Source organism: Phoxinus phoxinus, assembly GCF_949152265.1.
Source record: "Phoxinus phoxinus genome assembly, chromosome: 3".
Classification (NCBI taxonomy): domain Eukaryota; kingdom Metazoa; phylum Chordata; class Actinopteri; order Cypriniformes; family Leuciscidae; genus Phoxinus; species Phoxinus phoxinus.
This window is the reverse complement of record NC_136878.1, coordinates 9,752,931-9,771,286: the sequence shown is the minus strand read 5'-3', so window position 1 is coordinate 9,771,286 and position 18,356 is coordinate 9,752,931. Positions and strand designations below refer to the sequence as shown.

At 38.1% G+C, this 18,356-nt stretch overlaps 1 protein-coding gene across 3 annotated transcripts in view; it reads right to left on the bottom strand.

Moving 5' to 3' along the window:
* znrf3 (zinc and ring finger 3) overlaps positions 1–18,356 on the bottom strand; it is a 69,264-nt gene that overhangs the window by 3,128 nt on the left and 47,780 nt on the right. For all 3 annotated transcript variants that reach the window (XM_079608164.1, XM_079608165.1, XM_079608166.1), the window contains exons 3-7: positions 5,296–5,370; positions 2,657–2,788; positions 1,901–2,008; positions 1,541–1,708; positions 95–197 (exon numbers count right to left, since the gene is read on the bottom strand). In XM_079608164.1, the coding sequence (XP_079464290.1) occupies positions 95–197; positions 1,541–1,708; positions 1,901–2,008; positions 2,657–2,788; positions 5,296–5,370 (586 nt within the window). The remainder of the gene's footprint in view (positions 1–94; positions 198–1,540; positions 1,709–1,900; positions 2,009–2,656; positions 2,789–5,295; positions 5,371–18,356) is intronic.

The following is an 18,356-nucleotide window of genomic DNA, read 5'->3' as shown; positions in this document are numbered from 1 at the left end:
TGGTAGAAAACAAAAATGCACAGTTAAAAAAATGAACTGAATCAAGACCCATTATTTAGACAAATACGTTTATTAGCCGGTTTTTGATGCTCACCAATAATGTTGTGCCTGCAGTGTGGACAAGTGTGGTGCTGAAGTAGCCAGGGGTCCACACATTTCTTGTGAAATCGGTGTGCACAAGGGATAACCCTCAACTCCTGCAAGTGTGGAGGAGAAGATTTGTGAGGTCAACAGGTCTGTCTTAACATTTTTGTGGGCCTTCCAGTTATTGCAATGAGATTTTGAAGCTTCCTGAAATGCAATATTTGCAAACCCCCAAAAACAGATAACCATGGGCCCCAATTTTAGGCTTTTACCAAGTCACAGAGCTGTTTACATGCTTTAGATCAGGGGTGTCCAATTCTGCGTCTGGAGGGCCAATGTCCTGGGATGCTTCTCAATATTCAAATTGATACTTCCTCGTTTCTTCGCTCCTCCGTCCTCCAGCCCGTGATCTGGAAAACCGGCCATTTTGAAGGACATCCCAATTATCTAATTCTACCGGGAGGAGGAGAGGAATGAGGAGGCTTCCTGAGGAGTCATGAGCGAGGATACACATGTGTATCCTTCCCTCGCATCCTAAGGGAGAGGAGCTAAGACGCGTGGAAAGGAAACGAGGATGCACAAATGAGAAGCACCCCTGGAGAATTTAACTTTAACCAGCACCAACACACTAGCCAGAAAGTTTCTAGTAATCTGGAAGACCTTGATTAGCTGGTCCAGGTGTGTTTAATTAGGGCTGGAACTGAACTTAACAGGAAGGTGGCCCTCCAAAAGCAGAAATTGACACCCCTGCTTTAGATGCAAAAATACCACATTGTGCATGTGAACTGTAGATGGCGCCCTCGTTACACAGCATGTCAATGCTTAAGATGCTAACATTCTCAATCCCTTTCGAAGAGATGAACTCCTGTGCTTCCAGACAGAAAGCCCAACTTCACAGATCTCACCCACAGAAGTCATTCTCTGTCCCCAAGCATGACTCATCCCCCCCTCCCTCTGCCTTTCCGCCCTGCTTTTGTTGCTTTTCTTAATCATCACAGACAAACCCTTTGATGCCATTGAGCCTTTTATATCGCCACTTCCTCTGTGCATCTAAGACGACTTGATTTCTTTGTTGTGTGCTTTTTTTTAGCATGACACATAACCACAAAGGCGAATAAAAAAAATGTCACCAGCTTTAGTCTTCATATATTTTGAGATAAAAGAAGCACAGGGAGGCCAAAACATGGATGTTTAAGACAACATTATCAAGAACCTCAAAAAGGTCCATTGCCGAACAAACCAAATTAACCAAAATAAATAAACTAGAAAGCATGACTAATTTTCCAGGGTCATGCAATAGTGGTTTGGCATATTCCTTTAATCTGTTAGCCTGTAATTTGGTTTTGGAACAGATATTAGAGAACTTACAAAGTGAGGACATTTGGCCAGTGTGCAACACCTTTTTAAGGAGTTTTTTATTTCCTACAAGCTTTTGAACATTTGTGGAGATAATTACCTCTCCATCTATGTATTTCTCAAGGCATATGGCACAGTCTGATGTGGAACTACTGCTCACGGAGTCTGATGCTCCACAGCTGGCCTCACGCTGACCCTTGATCTTAGCCTTGAACTTGCGTGTTTCCATCTTTTCCAGGGCCTGAATAGCCATCCGGTTCATGGAACTCTGACAGGTGGGGAAACAATTATGTACAGAAGGCATGTCAGAAATGGCATGAAACAAACTTCTTTAAATTGTACATTGACATGAAACAAGACACCTTTTGTGAATGAATGAGAAGATGGTCAAAATGTAGACCTCAAATTGAATTGTTACAGTGTAATCATATATGTATCAAACTGCATTGTGGAGCCTCACCTGGCTGCGCCTTTGCTTGAGCTTTATCTTGATGAGGAGGATGAGGCAGACCAGAGACACCACAACGAAGAACGCCAGGAAGATTCCCATGTCAAAATACTCTGTGGGCTGTTGTAGACAACAACAGGGAAATGTCAGAACATTTGACAGATAAGGTGTACGCAAAAAAGATGACATACGAAAAATAATTACAAACTTTTTAAAATACAACTTTCTTTGTGGGACACTCATGTGATAACACAACCTGCCCTAGAGGGTGTACTTTAAAGGAGATTCATTTTAAGACTTAACTTTTTAGAGAGTTTTATTACACTCAGTGGAATACTTTATTCTGATTGGTCAATCGTGCCATCCAGCGGCATGTTACTCCTCGATAACACCCATTACCAATTCACCTACTCATTGTGGACCGTTTCAAAAGAGTTGTATAATCTAACCTTTATAATGTTTGTATAATCTAACCTTTATCACCCAACTCTGTAGTGTGTTGCACCCATCAATATCAAAATTTGTTTATAAATTACAATTATGTTGGCCAGTGAAAACATTGGAAAACTTTTCATTGTACTTTTGTCAGTTAAAAAAAGGTTCAAGAGAATTAACATATCACAGATTGTGAATTTTATTGCATTTTACAGAATGTGCCAATCTTTTCTGGAAATGGGGTTGTAGATAAACGTTATGACCCATTAAGTTCCTACTATAACTAACATACTAACATATTTTATTGCATGCGATACAAGTGTGAACTCTCACCCTTGGTGGTCGATGTTGTATTCTGGCTCGTGCGACTTTTTGCTTATTGACGATGTTCATCAGTTTAACAGCGTCGGCTCCTTTGACATAGACCACCGGCCTCTTTAAGGGGTCCTCTGAAACCTGGTTCAACTACAGAAAATAATGAGAGAAAAGACAGTAAGAACTTGAGAGAGAGAGAGAGAGATTTCAAGCTCTCGTGCCAGACCACTTAACAATTAAACGATACAGTTATTCTGAGTAAAAACTCTCAAAAGCAGCAGAAAACCCATTACACTGCTATGGCTTTACATCTGAAGATGCACTTAGAAAAATACATGTAATTATTTTAATGAATAACGTTTCCAATCATTATTCAATCTGCCCAATCTACGTGAACTCGGTTGCCAGGGAAAAGCTCTCCCCGACAACATACACCCATGTGAAAAAGCAACCTATAGAGTCCAGACATGGAAACTGTGGTTGGCCTTTTTTTTCTATAGAAGGGGAAAGTAGCAGTAAACCAATTGCATGTTGCAAATGTGGATGCTCAATTTAGCCTTGTAGCTCCCTCAGACTACAGCTCCAGTCTGTAATTTGAAAAACCTGAGGGAAATACCAGGGATATTCAAGCCTCTATTTCACCCTCTGTCGTCATGTCTCTCATGTGAAATATGGGAAGTTGAAAGATAGTCATTTAAGCGTTCTTTCCCCCCTCTTATTTTTCAGGTCTGTTGGGTTTTCATTCAAGAAAAGATGCACAGACTCAGGGAAAGCCTCCCGTTAGAAACAACGCATTCTCTATGTTTACACATTACAACACGATAGAAATACAGGCTCTAACAGCGCACACACACATCGTAGAGACGTCTTTTTGCGGTTTGTGCATTTCTATCTTCACGATATACTGTGTATCTGCAATACACTTCTAAGGTGTTTGTCACATGGAATAGAATAACATTTAACAGACATTGTGACGTTTGATTTTTCAACGGAATCTGTTTTCTAAAGATATTTACTAAAGATTGTTTACAAATACAACAAAAACTAAACCTGTCGCACATTTTTAACACATTTAGTAATCCATCAGACAAAAATCAGATTACTTAAAGTGATAGCATACATTTTTCAGTTGAGGTATCACAGACGTCTTTGGCAATGTACATATGCTTACTGGGGGAGAAAAGAGAGAGAGAGAGAGAGAGAGAGGGGGGGAGAGAGAGAGAAAGAGAGAAATGAATACGGACAGAACTAGGTTAGGATCTGGGGTAGGGAACTAGGGTAGGATCTAGCAGGTGATGATGAAAGCTTTTCCCTTAATGCTTCGCCCCGTGATTAAAACTCTCCTCGTCCTCCCCAAAGCCTTGAGGCTTTAAACTGTAATCTGTGCAACCGAGGAAGCCGAATGAGTCTGGACAGAGGTGCTGGCACTGGAATGCACTGCGCTGACTCTTTTCATGTGGTCTACACAGAAGCTCTTTTATCTCGTCTGTACACCGTTTACAACTGAACGAGGGAGAGGGGAAAAAAAGCAAGTCTGGGCCTGGTTTGGAAGAAAAATACCACAGTGAAAGAGAGGGGAGTGGAAAAAAAGACCCTTGCTCTCTCAAAAGCAGAGACAAAGAAAAGGACTTCCGCAGATCAGCCTTTTCCACAGACAGTGCTGAGAATAGGTGCTGCACCACGGTAGTGATTCCATTAAGTAAATGGAAATAAAGTGGTAGTGGACAGCACGGTTCTTTCAATTACCACTGAATATCTTTAACTATATTTGCATTTCTTAAAGAAAATACCAATACATCCCATTCGATTCGGTCCTAAACAGAATGTGGTACTAGAATTAGACTAAGTTGTAAACAGTACGTCAAACATGGCCAAATTATATAATTATGTACTGATTTATAAATAAATAAAAGTGTTAATAAAAAAAAAAATTCTTACTGACCACAAACTATAAATGAGTGTAATTTAGTTAGTATGTAGTGGAAGTATGCAAACTGGGATGTAACCACCAATTGAAGGCAATTTCATTAACAAACCACATTACAAACCGATAACATCTTAAAACACTAAATGGGAGGTTTTTAACCTTCAACCTAGATTTTAAGTATAAAGTAGAACAATTAATAAATGAAAAAAATAATATATATATATATACACATATATACATACTGTATGTATAGCACTACAAAGGATACATTTACACAACACTGATGTACTGAAAAGGACTCACAAAAAACGCTAGACACAAATTTGCGAATTTGCGTTTTTTTGTTATTTACACAGAGATGATAACGGTTTAATTTTACTTCCACTTTGAAACCAAAAGTTTGTGTTTTCATGGCCCCCAAAACACAGTTGTTGTGTAAACGAACAGCCAAAACGAATAAAAAGTTGTGCATTTTTAATTGAAAATAGTGTCGTGTAAACGGCCTGAAGGCTGAAATAATGTACAAAAACTTGTTATAACTAAATATATAGTCTCATACATCTATTTATAATAATGGATTTATGTTTTTCATAAATTCTGCATGTAATGGACAGGTGTTACTCTAGTTTAGACTATGCTAATATTCAAAACTGAATATATTGCTGGTAAAGATCAAATTAGGTTGAAGTTTCATGACATTCAGCACATCACTGATGTTACGGACACTCACCTGGTCAATGGCATCTGGATTTTCAGAGACGTCAAAGATGACAGCTGTGGCCCCTCTCTGGACGGCTCTCTTCGCCTGTGAGGACGGTGACAAATAAACAAAAATTATTCTTCTATAATTAAAGGGCCGAAATCTCAACTAAAACTGACATTGCAGTGCTGAAAGTAAACAGTGGAAAAAGAATAAAGCACTGTAAATTACCAGTGTTATTTTGGTATTTTATATATATACACAAACACACACACTAGTATTTATTAATATTTGATCTTAGCTTTTATTTTTCTGTTCAGTTTTTGATTTTAGTTTAAGTTTCAGTCATTTTATAATGTGCTTTTGTAAAAAAAACATTTTTTACATTTCTATTAAATTTATTTTTAATTCAAAAGTTACTTACTAAACTAATATTTAGATTTTATTTAAATTGCCGATTACTTTTAATAGTTTTAGTTTTCATTTTAGTTAACTATAACAACACTGGTAATTACTGCATTTATAGGAAAAGACAACAATTCAAAATACAAGAAACCGTAAGACCGCAAACCCCAAATGCTTGAAGTGGGAGCAACAGTAGGCTCCACATAAAAGCTTTTCTTCATTTAAAAGATTTGGATTCATTTAAAAGCAGCCCATTTTAAAGACACACTGCAGTAATGTGACTTTTTTTGAGCCTTAAGTAAATATTTCCACACCACGTTAAACGCTCTACCTGTTTCTCCCCCAGCCAATAGAGGTCGCTCTTACACTTCAGCTAGAGGGCTCACATGACTCAGTGTGCAGAACAAGTACTTTGTGATGGTTACAGTGGCTTTCTGTACATAACTACAGTTCAAAGCTTTGATCAATGCATTTAGTTGTGCTTTCATTGCTTCATTTGTTCACCATTTTATTGCCATCTTGATGTTCATTGTTTTATTATTTTAATAGATGATCAACATCACATAGCCGGAATCGCATTTTGTTTACACACTGACGGCTGGGTATGTTCCAACTCCACTCATGCAAAAGAGAAAAGAACAGGCTGAGAAAAAAAAAAGAAAAAGAAAAAAAAAGGAAAAATAAAGAGATCAAAGCGACAATGCGCAGCTCTATAACTCTGTTATCAGAGTAGCAAAGGGATGGCACTTTTCCAAGCCCAAGGCATTCTGGGTACTATGAGAGAAAGCATGGCCTCTCCACACACTGCCTGTGTGCTTATGCATGTCTGTGAGTGTGTGTGTGTGGTAGAGACTTTGCCAGTGACTCTTCAACAAACAATACATGTATCCGCAATTCACTGTTCCTTTACGTCAAAGTGATCTCGCTGGAAGTCTCGCGTAAAAGACCCGAATGAGAAAGTTGGTTTAGGTCGGGATTTAGTAGCTAAAGATATCAGTAATTCAAAAACACGTTTATTAACATCAAACGGTACATTGGATAGATAGATAGATGGATGGAAGTTGACATATTAAAACCATGTCATTTTGTATTTTGATGTCTACCACACAATGATGGGTCTGGGGATGTGGTAAGCTGATCTTCTTGATAAATAGTAACTTACAAGTCCAAATAGAATAAAACATTGGAACATTTTAGAAAATGTTGGTGCCAACACTCATTATCGAATACATATTTCAACACGAGACTCGCCGAATCCCACAGGAAAATCACAGTGAAACCGAATCCCATTCGGACTTCTGTTAACGCTTGAGCAAGAACGTGCAAGAGAACAAAAACAACCCAGAGAAAACTCATGGGACTGCAGTCGGACGGCACGGAAGGGCTGGGTGAGAGGTTATGCAGCAATATTACCAAACTCAAATTTAAAATGAAAGGAAAAAGCAAACATTGACTGATTGAACCCATTGGATAAAGCAAGCAATTTAAAGATAGGTTTAAAAAAAAAAAATCATCATTGGTGGAAAATACATTTTAAGAGATAAGCCACACAATAGTCTTAATTCAATTTTGCAACATTTTATCATTCCCAGACATAATTTACGGTCTTTGATAAGACCTAAAATTTTTTCATTTAAAAGTCAATATGCTCAGTAAACATTGTAATGCGAAAGACATGAGAGAATCCAAAGGAATTCATTTGACGCTGGATGAGGGAACACCTCGAGAGATGAAAACGGAGTGGAAGTTAATGACTGTTTATGTCTTGTCAACGTTTAGATTCATACTACCGTTTAGCTGATTGACTGATCCAAAGGAATGCGGAAACAGACTGAACTCTCTCGCTCTACCTTGTTTGCTCCACATCAATGTGCTTCGAACGGTTTAGCTGTTTCGGCTCTTTTGAAGATGGCAATTTCAGTTAATTATTAATAGTGCTTGATAAAAGATCTTTAGGAGTGAAACGAAGGGTTGGAGAGAGGGGGGGGGGGGGTTGACTGAAAGAACGAGAGAGAGAGAGAGAGAGAGAGAGAGAGAGAGAGAGAGAGAGAGAGAGAGAGAGAGAGAGAGAGAGAGAACATACTAGAAGAAAGAGACATGGAATCTACTTTGAGCAAGCGCTGCGATGTAACAACTTGCCTAACGACAGCTAAAAAAGCTTCTTAAGACAAAGCAAAGACCACCACGCATCCCCCCCCCCAACACACACACACCTTATTCAGGTGTCCCACAAACAATGGCCACCAGCAGTTTTGAGGAATCTACTTTGAAACTGTGGCTACTCTTTTGAATTAGCTACTTTTTGTAAGTAGATTATTGTGTAGCTAACTAACTACATTAAAGCTACTTAAGGGGTATACAAAACATTATAAAATATAAAACTATGTGATAACATAATTTTGATAACCAGACTCATTTTTTCAGTATACAATTTCCGATTTCCATGGGAACCGTGGAATGAAAAATGTTCAAGAGTATTAAACAGATACATTTTACACTAAATGCAAATAATTTGTTATAATCGAGAGGATTTAAAATACTGCGCAAGGATTTGTGTGCAGGGCCTGAAATACGTGAATCCTTTGCATGGAACCATCCAAACACAAACAATTCATTCATTAGAATTAATTGACCAGACATTATGACTGGATTCCGCGATCTGTCCGCATTTTCAACATTGCAGAAATCATAGAGCCCTAATAAGGTACTATAACTGTACCTTTACTGTAGTAAAAATAATTGTAATATTGGATGCAAAATGCGTAGTTTAAATCACAATGAACTTATGATTGCAAGAAAGCACTACATCAACCGGTGCAATAGTGACTGTGATATCCAGGTGGGCCAGTCAATTTATAGACCCTTGAAGCAATCATCTCTCCGATTTTATGCAATTTTTCCTCTCGCTTTCTCCTCCTCGCCCCTTTTTATATTTAAGCAATCCTACACACTCACTCACTCTCTGCATTGCTATAATTAAAGTAATTAAGTCCTCAGAAAGCAAAGCTCTGCCATTACGCTGTAATTTCAGGTTGCCTTCTGGCCGTTGGGATTCCTCAAAGATAAAGGCATACTTTCCTCATTTAGAGTTTACTTACATGTGGTAGGACTTAAAACAAAATATATATATCACCCTATATTTTCTCTGAAAGTGCCAAGACGTTACTTAGGCAAGGCATAGATTCTTGAAGGGAAAAGGTAAAAAAAAAAAAAAAAAGGAAAATAAAATAAGCATCCAAGTCAGCAAAGTACAAAACTGCGCCTACTTGGTTTCTCACAGTCTCTTCACTACTTGGGTTTGCCTGGGCTACACTTAACACGAAAATCCAAACAACACACTTAGCTTAAGTTTACACTGAGGTCCTTACTAGAACCACCGCACTTAACGCTAAATAGACACAGGCTACAGCTGCTCTTATGCTGTCATTTTTTAGGTTATATTTCTGCTGTTGACTTGTGTCAGTGCACAGATTGAAAAGCAAAGAGGAAAAATAAGAATTTTACATACAAATTACCTAAAAATGTTAGGAAGAAAAAATAAAAAGACTGCTTTATTGACTAAATTAGGTTACTTTCCTTACAAACAAAACTACCAAGTTGCAGCACACTCTTAAAAATAAAGGTTTCAAAAAGGAGGTTTCCACAGTGATGCCATAGAAGAACCATTTTCTTAGTGTGAAAAACATTTGAATAAACTTTTTCCACTATAAAGAATATTTTGTGGAATGTTAAACAATCCATGAATGCTAAAGGTTCTTCATGTAACCATATATGCAAAAAAACTTTTTTTTTTGAAGAATCTACGGTACATAAAAATATTTTGTTTTCTTCTGTAAGCATACAAGTATTACATTTTAATTACATTCACTGAGATACAGTACAACTTACTAAAAATATATACAATACATATCGCTAAGGTGTAAAATTACTCAAACATTTTACACCACTGCAAAAAGTACTGTAGTAATAATGTGTTAAAGTAATCACATGGTATTGCATTAAGATCGGTCACTAAATTGTTCTATAATATATATTACCCCAAAGAAGCTACTGTAGAGAATATCCTGGAATTATCATTACACGTGTATAAAAAAAAAAGTCAGTCTTTGTTAATTACTGATGTACCATTTACTTGTATGTTAGTTACCGTGGTAAACCACACATTCTCCATACTGCACCTAAACGTGTTTCTTAGGAGCTGCATAAATGTGCCACACAAAACTTGCTGCCAACAAGCTGGAAGAACCCTTAACTAGAACACACACTTACACTTATGGTTTAATATTTGTCTTATGGACAAAATAGTCCATTAAGCAATAACAGCTACATTTTACAGCAACCATGAGTACAGCGTGTTACCATTTAAAACTATTTTTATGGGTGAAACATGTTTATGAAGCTTGTAAAAGTCATGTAGTAACACAAATCACAGTACAAACCTAGTGCTAAATTAAACTTCCTTTGTCTCAGCAGCAGCTCTGCCTGGAAGTGCGTATCAAAGTGTTCAAGAAAAACAAAAGGCATTTGGACAGAAAAATAGCTCTGTTTTCTTATTCTTATTATTTTACTTAATAATTTAGGTTTTCCCATTCATTTATTTACACTAACAGTTCATTAAAGTTATAAACATGCACAACTATTCAAGTCTTTTATTCTCTCAAGGCTGCATTCATTTGATCAAAAGTGTAATAAAAACAGTAATATTGTGAAATCGTATTACAATTTAAAATGTATGCACACCCTAAAAAAAACTTTTATTCTTGCTTTTCACTGAAAAAAGTCACTTAACTATTTAAACTGCTCACTAAACTAGCTTTGACGTGACTGAACTACTGCAAACGGACGGAGACCTCTGAAAGCAGTCACTAAAGTTTGATCTAAAGCTTGCCTTTACTCTAAATTGACATTTAGAGTTGAGCATGCTCTCTAAAGATAAGAGGTAAATGGGTCTTAATAACATGCCTTCACATAGTCAATGGTTATTTACTGAAAAACAGGTCTTGATTTTGGCCCGGTCTGTGGACGCAGCGACCTAACTGAGATGCCAGTCTCATTGGAGGCCCCTGTTAAGTAGTGCAGAACTAATATAGGATAATTTGAGGGAAGGCACCAGAAGACCCTGGACTGCAGGTCACCTTCCTGTTCAGACCTGTTCTGAGTTCAGTTTCATGCCGTAAGCAATAACAGTTTGAAGGACTGAAAAGATAAGGCTAGGTTCAGGTAAGTGGTATAGATTAGGCTAAATAACTTCAAAATAACCTTATAATGACATAATGCTTTTTACAGCTAATTAACAATGTTTTATGAAGTTGTTTTCACAGAGGGAACATTCACCTGATAATTAGCCAACTTTAGGGGTGTGCTGCTTATAAAATGCACACGCTAGCTCAGGTGAATAAAGCTGCCATTCATTTTTATTTACGGCTAGTTTGACACACTGGATTACATCAGTTCAAAAATAAATCATAATTAATTTTCTGCCCGCGAAATGCATTGATTTCTTCAAATCACCATATCAACTTTTTTTCTTTCCAGTCAGCCTTTCACTCTCCCTCCCCTAACAAAATCTCTCATCACTTCCAGCTCCTGTTGCATAACCAGAAAATACACTTGCATGTGCTTGTGTGTGTATGCGAGTGTGTGTATGTGTGTGTGTGGGGCACCTAGCAAAGGGACTGACTCTGTCACGAGGCAAATACGAGGCCCTGCAACTGTGCAGCCAAAGAATAACTCACAGGACAGAAAGACTGGTGTTCCATGTTTCCTGCAACTCACAAATGGACATAACATTTACAGTATAAATATAGTATACTTCTAAATATGAACATGACAATATATTTATAAGGGCACAAATTTAGATCAACAGACAGACAGATATATTCTTCCACCAAAGTAGAAGCATTCCCCCCCCAAAAAGGGCAGCTGTATGGTAAAGTGTGCTGAATGCTTTGGGATACGTTGTGTCAGTGGCTCAGCTAATAGTAATACTTTGCATTTACATTCAGATAACAAACAGACGTAGCATTCTATAGTTTACTAGTCCATTGAATTGGTTTTAAACAATCTTTTCATGCATCTAAAACTCCATATCTGACTAGCATATTAGCTCTTGTGGATGTGAATGAGAATTTCTACTCATTCAATAGCTACATGTGGATGTCAAATCAAATAGTGTTGATTTGGAAGAACTAAAAGGTTCCACTCCAGATGATACCCACTAGATCTATCAGCGGCGCCTCAATGACACGAAACAATGACGGGGAGGCTGGTGATGTCATCTGACATTCTGGGAGAGAATCTCGGTTCATTATTTCATCATTAATAGAATGAACTCCAGCTTTGGTTCCCAGCTATGCCAGCAACTTCCTGAGGGGTCGTAAAATTGCCCTCTTCTCCATTTATCATTCTCAAGGCACCCCCCCCCCCCCTCTCTCTTTCCTTTCCCTGCACTCAACGATCAGTCCAAAAAAAAAACGCAGCCACTAATTTAAAGCCCATCGGCTTCCCGCTAACTCTGGTGACTGCACACACTGCGCCTCAGGATGGACAACCGCTAATTAAATTTCCCCCTCATTTTTTTGCTTTCCTCTCGCTCTCTATTTGGATGTATGTTTTGTTTTTATACCGGTTTTCCAGTCTTAACCATGCACAGGAAAAGTAAACAATCCTGTCTGTTCTATCTCCTCTAAAAACCAAATTGGTGTGTGAGGTATGTTGCAAGAGTTTTGAAAGAAAACATTTCAAGTCAAGTTTAAAGTGTGAATTACTGTTTCTAACCAATTGTACTTACGTAATCTGATCAATTTCTGAGTAAACGAGAGTCACCAAGAAACAATGTCCGATGTTTTTTTTTTCTATCCATTGATTGAACTGATTGAATTATAAAAAACTGGAAAAAAAATTAATTCAGCCAGACTGAATGATAGTTTACTAAAACAATGCCTAAGTAACTATATGGCTATTGGTTAACCATCCAAACAATGTTGATTGTATGAACAATAAATATTGTGCCGATACATTTAATTATTATTATTTGTAATAATATGTGAGCTTATGAATCATTCACAATAAGACCACAAAATGGTTATCAAAAAGGTCAGTTTGGATTTCATGTAAAGAGGAGCTGACATCTCCTTCAAACCCAGTCACAAACATAAAACAAGAAAGAGTAGCGTTTGAAAATCGGTCATCGCGGTTTTGCCAGCATAGCCTATCCTTGTAGCTATACAGGGGAAAAGTGAAGCTAATTGCATTTCTGAGAGGCTCAACAATGTCACGTACACCATTCAGAAACTTTCTTTTAAATGGATGTGAAACGCTCTTGCTCAGTACAGTGGAGCATTCAGAGCTTTCATCAAAGAAGTCATTATTAAGTAAGTGTGCTGTGGATTCCCTGTCAATGATAACTCAATCCAGGCGAGTTTAGATTTAATAAGGGTACCACAGCACGAGGCAAACAAACACACGCATAAGTTATCTTTAATAAAGTTAACACTGCGGGGAGACGCTCTGCTGACACGGTCTTAAGACAATCAGACACAAAGGGCTGCCCAGGGTCACAGAGAGTTTAAAAATGTGGCATCCCACAGAAGTCAGCATCTACACGATCTTTACAACCAGCGGAACTATGCTAAAAACCTGCCTACGTACTCAGACTGATGCATTGTACAGTCATACCACTTAAATAAAATTACACACAAATGAATTACAACAGAACCCAAACAAAAGTCATGACTAAGATATCTGACAATATTAAAATGAGAAGAACCAAATGCATTCACACATAACCTTCTTAATACAAAATACAGTTTTTACCATTTTGCTTATGAATTACCATTATTTTATTTTTACAGAGAAATAAAGTCATTATCTGCTAAACCTACTTCATTGAGTAGTCATCATTGAGACCCTCTGAATATTTTTACTATTATTATAATGTATATAATAATATATAGTATATTGATAATAATAATAATAAACAATACTAATACTAGTAATAATAATAATAATCAACAATAATAATAAATAGACCACAAAGCAATTTAAGAAATATAGGGTGAGCAAATGTATTATTGTTATTATCATGATGTAATAAAAATAATAGGCCACAACGTTATATAAAAATATGGACTAGGGAATGATTAATCTAAATAAATAAATAGATTACTGAGAAGCTAATGCATAAGATAGAAATGTAAATGTATATAAAAACAAATTAAAATAACTCTTAACGTAGACATTAAAAATCATCATGTTGATTGTGCTTATTATAATGATTATTATGTGATAAAAAATAGAACACAAAGTTAGTTACTGAGAAGCATAATCAATAAGTGGCATTAAGTAACAATAAGTAACATATATACACATACATACAGTGTGTGTGTGTGTGTGTGTGTGTGTGTGTGTGTGTGTGTGTGTGTGTGTGTGTGTGTGTGTGTGTGTGTGTGTGTGTGTAGGCAATACTATATACATATAATTAACAATATGTGTTAAATTATTCATTAAACAAAATGCAACTGATTTGGGTCTCTGATTGAAGAGTGTGAGCCAGCGTGGAGTCGTCCGATCAGAGCTGCTCGTGCACTGCGGTGAATGAGGACAGCTGAATGCGAATGACTTTAATTAAAGGAGCATGAGCTCTCTGCCTTCATACCTCTCTAATCTAACCTTCCCTTGAAGTGGCTCTCTGTGTGTGGGGTATATTTGAGCTAAGCTTCATGTGTGTGTGTGTGTGTGTGTGTGTGTGTGTGTGTGTGTGTGTGTGTGTGTGTGTGTGTGTGTGTGTGTGTGTGTGTGTGTGTGTGTGTGTGTGTGTGTGTGTGTGTGTGTGTGTGTGTGTGTGTGTGCGCGCGCGCAAGGGAGACACTTTGTGTGTGCGTCTGCGTCTTTGTAATGGGATCTGCATTTGACGAGCTGCGTTTCTCCTCGGGCAAACAGAACAGCAGGTTTAGACTCGGCCTATACAAGACCACAGCGGCTTTCCAGCACTTAGATTAACCCTTGCAGCGGGGGGATTTACCAGAAGACTTCAAGGATTTCAAGCAGAGGGGCAGCACTTTGATACAAGTACAAAAAACGAGGTGTCTCTCTTTCAATGAACGAAGAAATCTGATGGAAACTCCTCGCTTCCTCTCACACGTTCATTCCGTTTTTTCCACCTCGGCCTCTCATTCATTCATCTTTCTCAAGGCTGTTCTGAGAGTAGGAAACAGGAGAAGAACTCTCCCTCTTGCTCTATTGTCTCTTCTACTCCAGAGAGCTGTAATTCAACCACCCACAATCCCTCCCTGCGCTCACACGTCTCACACTTTAACAAGCGTATCTTTACCTGACACACAAGCCGGTGGCTTCGTGCACCTGAGGCTACCAGGTGTGTTAGCCAGTCCCGTTCTCAGTTTCCTACCTCCAGTTCCCCCCTGCCACAGGAAAGACAAATCGCACATGAGATCTGTTTAACATCTCAATTGTTTCTCCTAGATGGCAATGAGATTAAATGGAGTGCAAATGGAGACTTAAGGCTAGTGCAGGGATTCCCAGAGGCCCTAGTAATCTCACACGTCTCGTCTAGAGTTTCAGAAGAGATCCGTCCCGCAAAACCACCGCGCTCAAATTTGCAAAGCTACAAAAGTCTGCAAAACTATTTCTCATCAAATTCTTCATCAAATTCTTCCAAGACCAAATCGTCCCCGAGTTATGCTGTCCACATTCGTTTTTATGGCTCTATATTTTTATGACATCAATTAGCTTCTGTTTTATCTCCTCAGGAATTTTAGGAGAAACATCTGAGACAAAATTACAAGGATAGTTCACCCATCATTTACTTTCTTATATTATTATTTTTCTGTGAAATGCAAAAGATTATATTTAAAAAAAATAGTGTTTTTTCTCAAGAATGAAATGAGTGACTGACTTTCATTGTAGGTAAACATGCTTCAAAATAACTTGAGCTCCACTGAAGAAAGTCAGTCATACATGTTAGGAACAGCATGAAAGAAAGTATTTTTTGTTTTTGGTTGAAGTGTCTTTAAAATAAGTTAATTCACACATCAAGCAAAGTTTGGGTTCATCAAATATCGTCAACAGAAAATCAATGTAGCGGTGTTGATCAACGTTTATGTGAATAAAAGCCTAAAATTAATCTGGTTATATATAAAGTGATCATGTCTCTTCAGAAGACTTAGGGTCTTGTTCACACTTGGCATGTTTGGTTCGATTAAAACGAACCCTGGTGCAATTGCTCTGTTAGTGCGGTTCATTTGAATAAATTAAATCATCCGAACCCTGAAAACCCGAGATAGCTGAACCCGAGATAGCTGAAAAGATGGGTAAACGAGCCAAAAACAGGACATGATGTCACAAGATGCGACCCTAAAAAGGACAGAATGCCCACACATACCTGTTTTTTCTCATCATAGTCTCGATGTTGCCCATCACAGTTCGGTACAGTCTCTTCGCTGCAGATCTTCATTTGTGACGGAGGGATTCCTGCCACTGTTTTGACTCCTTTATAAAAAAAATTTGGCTCTTCACGAGTTCTCAGCTGGTCAAAATACCATGTTGGCTACGCACACACAACGAGCGCATTTAGCCCAGCACACAGCAAAATCTGCTCATTTAAAGTGACCATGTGTCTTCAGAAGACTTGTTCACACTTGTAGTTTGGTTCAGACCAAACCAAAAAAAAAAGTCTAATTTAATCCTGATCTGCTTAGCGTTCACATTGCCATTTTAACACCGAACCTAAATATACTAAACCTTAAAGGGATAGTTCACTTTAAAATAAAAATTCTATCATATACTCACCCTCAAGTTGTTTCAAACCTGCATGAATTTCTTTATTCTGCTGAACACAAAGGAAGATATTTTGAAGAATGTCAGTAACCTAACAGTTAAATGGTCCCATTGACTTCCATAGTAGGAACAAATATATACTATGGAAGTCAATGGGACCAGTTAACTGTTTGGTTACTGACATTCTTCAAAATATCTTCCTTTGTGTTCAGCAGAAGAAATAAATTCATACAGGTTTGAAACAACTTGAGGGTGAGTATATGATGACAGAATTTTCATTTTAAAGTGAACTATCCCTTTAAGGCATAGTGATACGGTCACAACCTGATTGGTCGGCTTTTATTGAACATCCAAAACAATGCTGTGTGCTCGGAAAAATGCACTCGTTGTATGTGCCTACATATGATGGTATTTTGATCAGCTGAGAACTCGTGAAGAGCTTATAAAATGTGTAAAGGAGTCACTGCGGCAGGAATCCCTCCGTCACACACACAAACGAAGATCTTCTGCGAGGAGACGCCTTTACCGAACTGTGATTGGCAACATCGCGACTGACGAGAGAGAAAAAACAGGTATGCTTGGGCATTCTAACATTTTTACGGTCGCATCTTGAGACATCAAGTCCTGTTTTTGGTTCGTTTAAATGTCTTTTGTCTGTGTTGTGGTCAGATTTAATTCGAACCGCACCAGAGTTCGTTTGGAAGCGGACAGAGACCCATCTTTCCAGCGGTCTCTGCACTTGTTTGGTGCGCACCAGGGTTTGGATGGCAGCGTTCACACGTTCAAATGAACAGCACTAACAGAGCAAACTCACAAGGGTCCGTTTCAATCGAACCAAACATGCCAAGTGTGAACAGACCCTTAAATTAAATAGTTTGATTCATATGGATCTCTTTTATGATCTCTTTATGAACTTTTGGTGGAATGGACTTTCAAATGGAGAAACAGAAATCTCTCACATTTACTTAAAAATATCTTAATTTGTGTTTCAAGTTTGATCAAGTCTTATGGGTTTGGAACAACATGAGGGTAAGTAACTGATGACAGAATTTTTTTTAAATTGGACCGTATCCCTTTAGTTCTTAATCAAGTAAAGGTCTTTATAACCCATTTTACTTCTGTAATTAAAAGTATTTCTGAGTGAAACAGTATATTGAACAAGAAAGAAAATGAACAGGGTTGAGCTCAACTTTACGACCAAGGGTCTAGCAACACCAATGTCTGTTCGAATCTCCGGCAAAACAAATGCTGACAAACTGAATGCACTCCAGACAAAAATATCTGCTGAATGTATAAATGTAAAGGAGTTAATCATGAAAATGTATTGAAAGTAAATAAGGTCGATTTTGATTTCAAGCTACACAAAAAGATGTAATCTACGCTGTTTTTTTTCCTGCATCTTTTTCTATCCTCTCCCTCACTCCTTTTCCCTCGCCCCCCTCCGTCAAGTCCTCAACTTCCTCTCAATTAGCAGGTGTGCTAAAGCTTTCTTCTCCCTTCTCTCTCTCTCTGTAGCCCTCCAAGTCACTCACAGCTGACCCCCTTACACACACACACACACACACACACACACACACACACACACACACACACACACACACACACACACACACACACACAGAGAGAGAGAGAGAGAGTATAAAAGAGTCTTAAAACTTGGGATGGAACTTAATCCATGAAAGAAAAAGCGGAAAAAAAAGCCCGCCAAGTGGCCCGGCCCATCCCAGCATGGCACAGTGTTCAAAGAGAAACACACACATACTATTACCGCATCTGGCAGACACAACATTACACGCTCTGTTCGCCGCAACAACCTAAAGTGACGCGTCTCGCATATTCTGCTCCATTCTTTTTGGAAGGGCAGCCTGGAAAAATCCACAGGTGATTTTTTC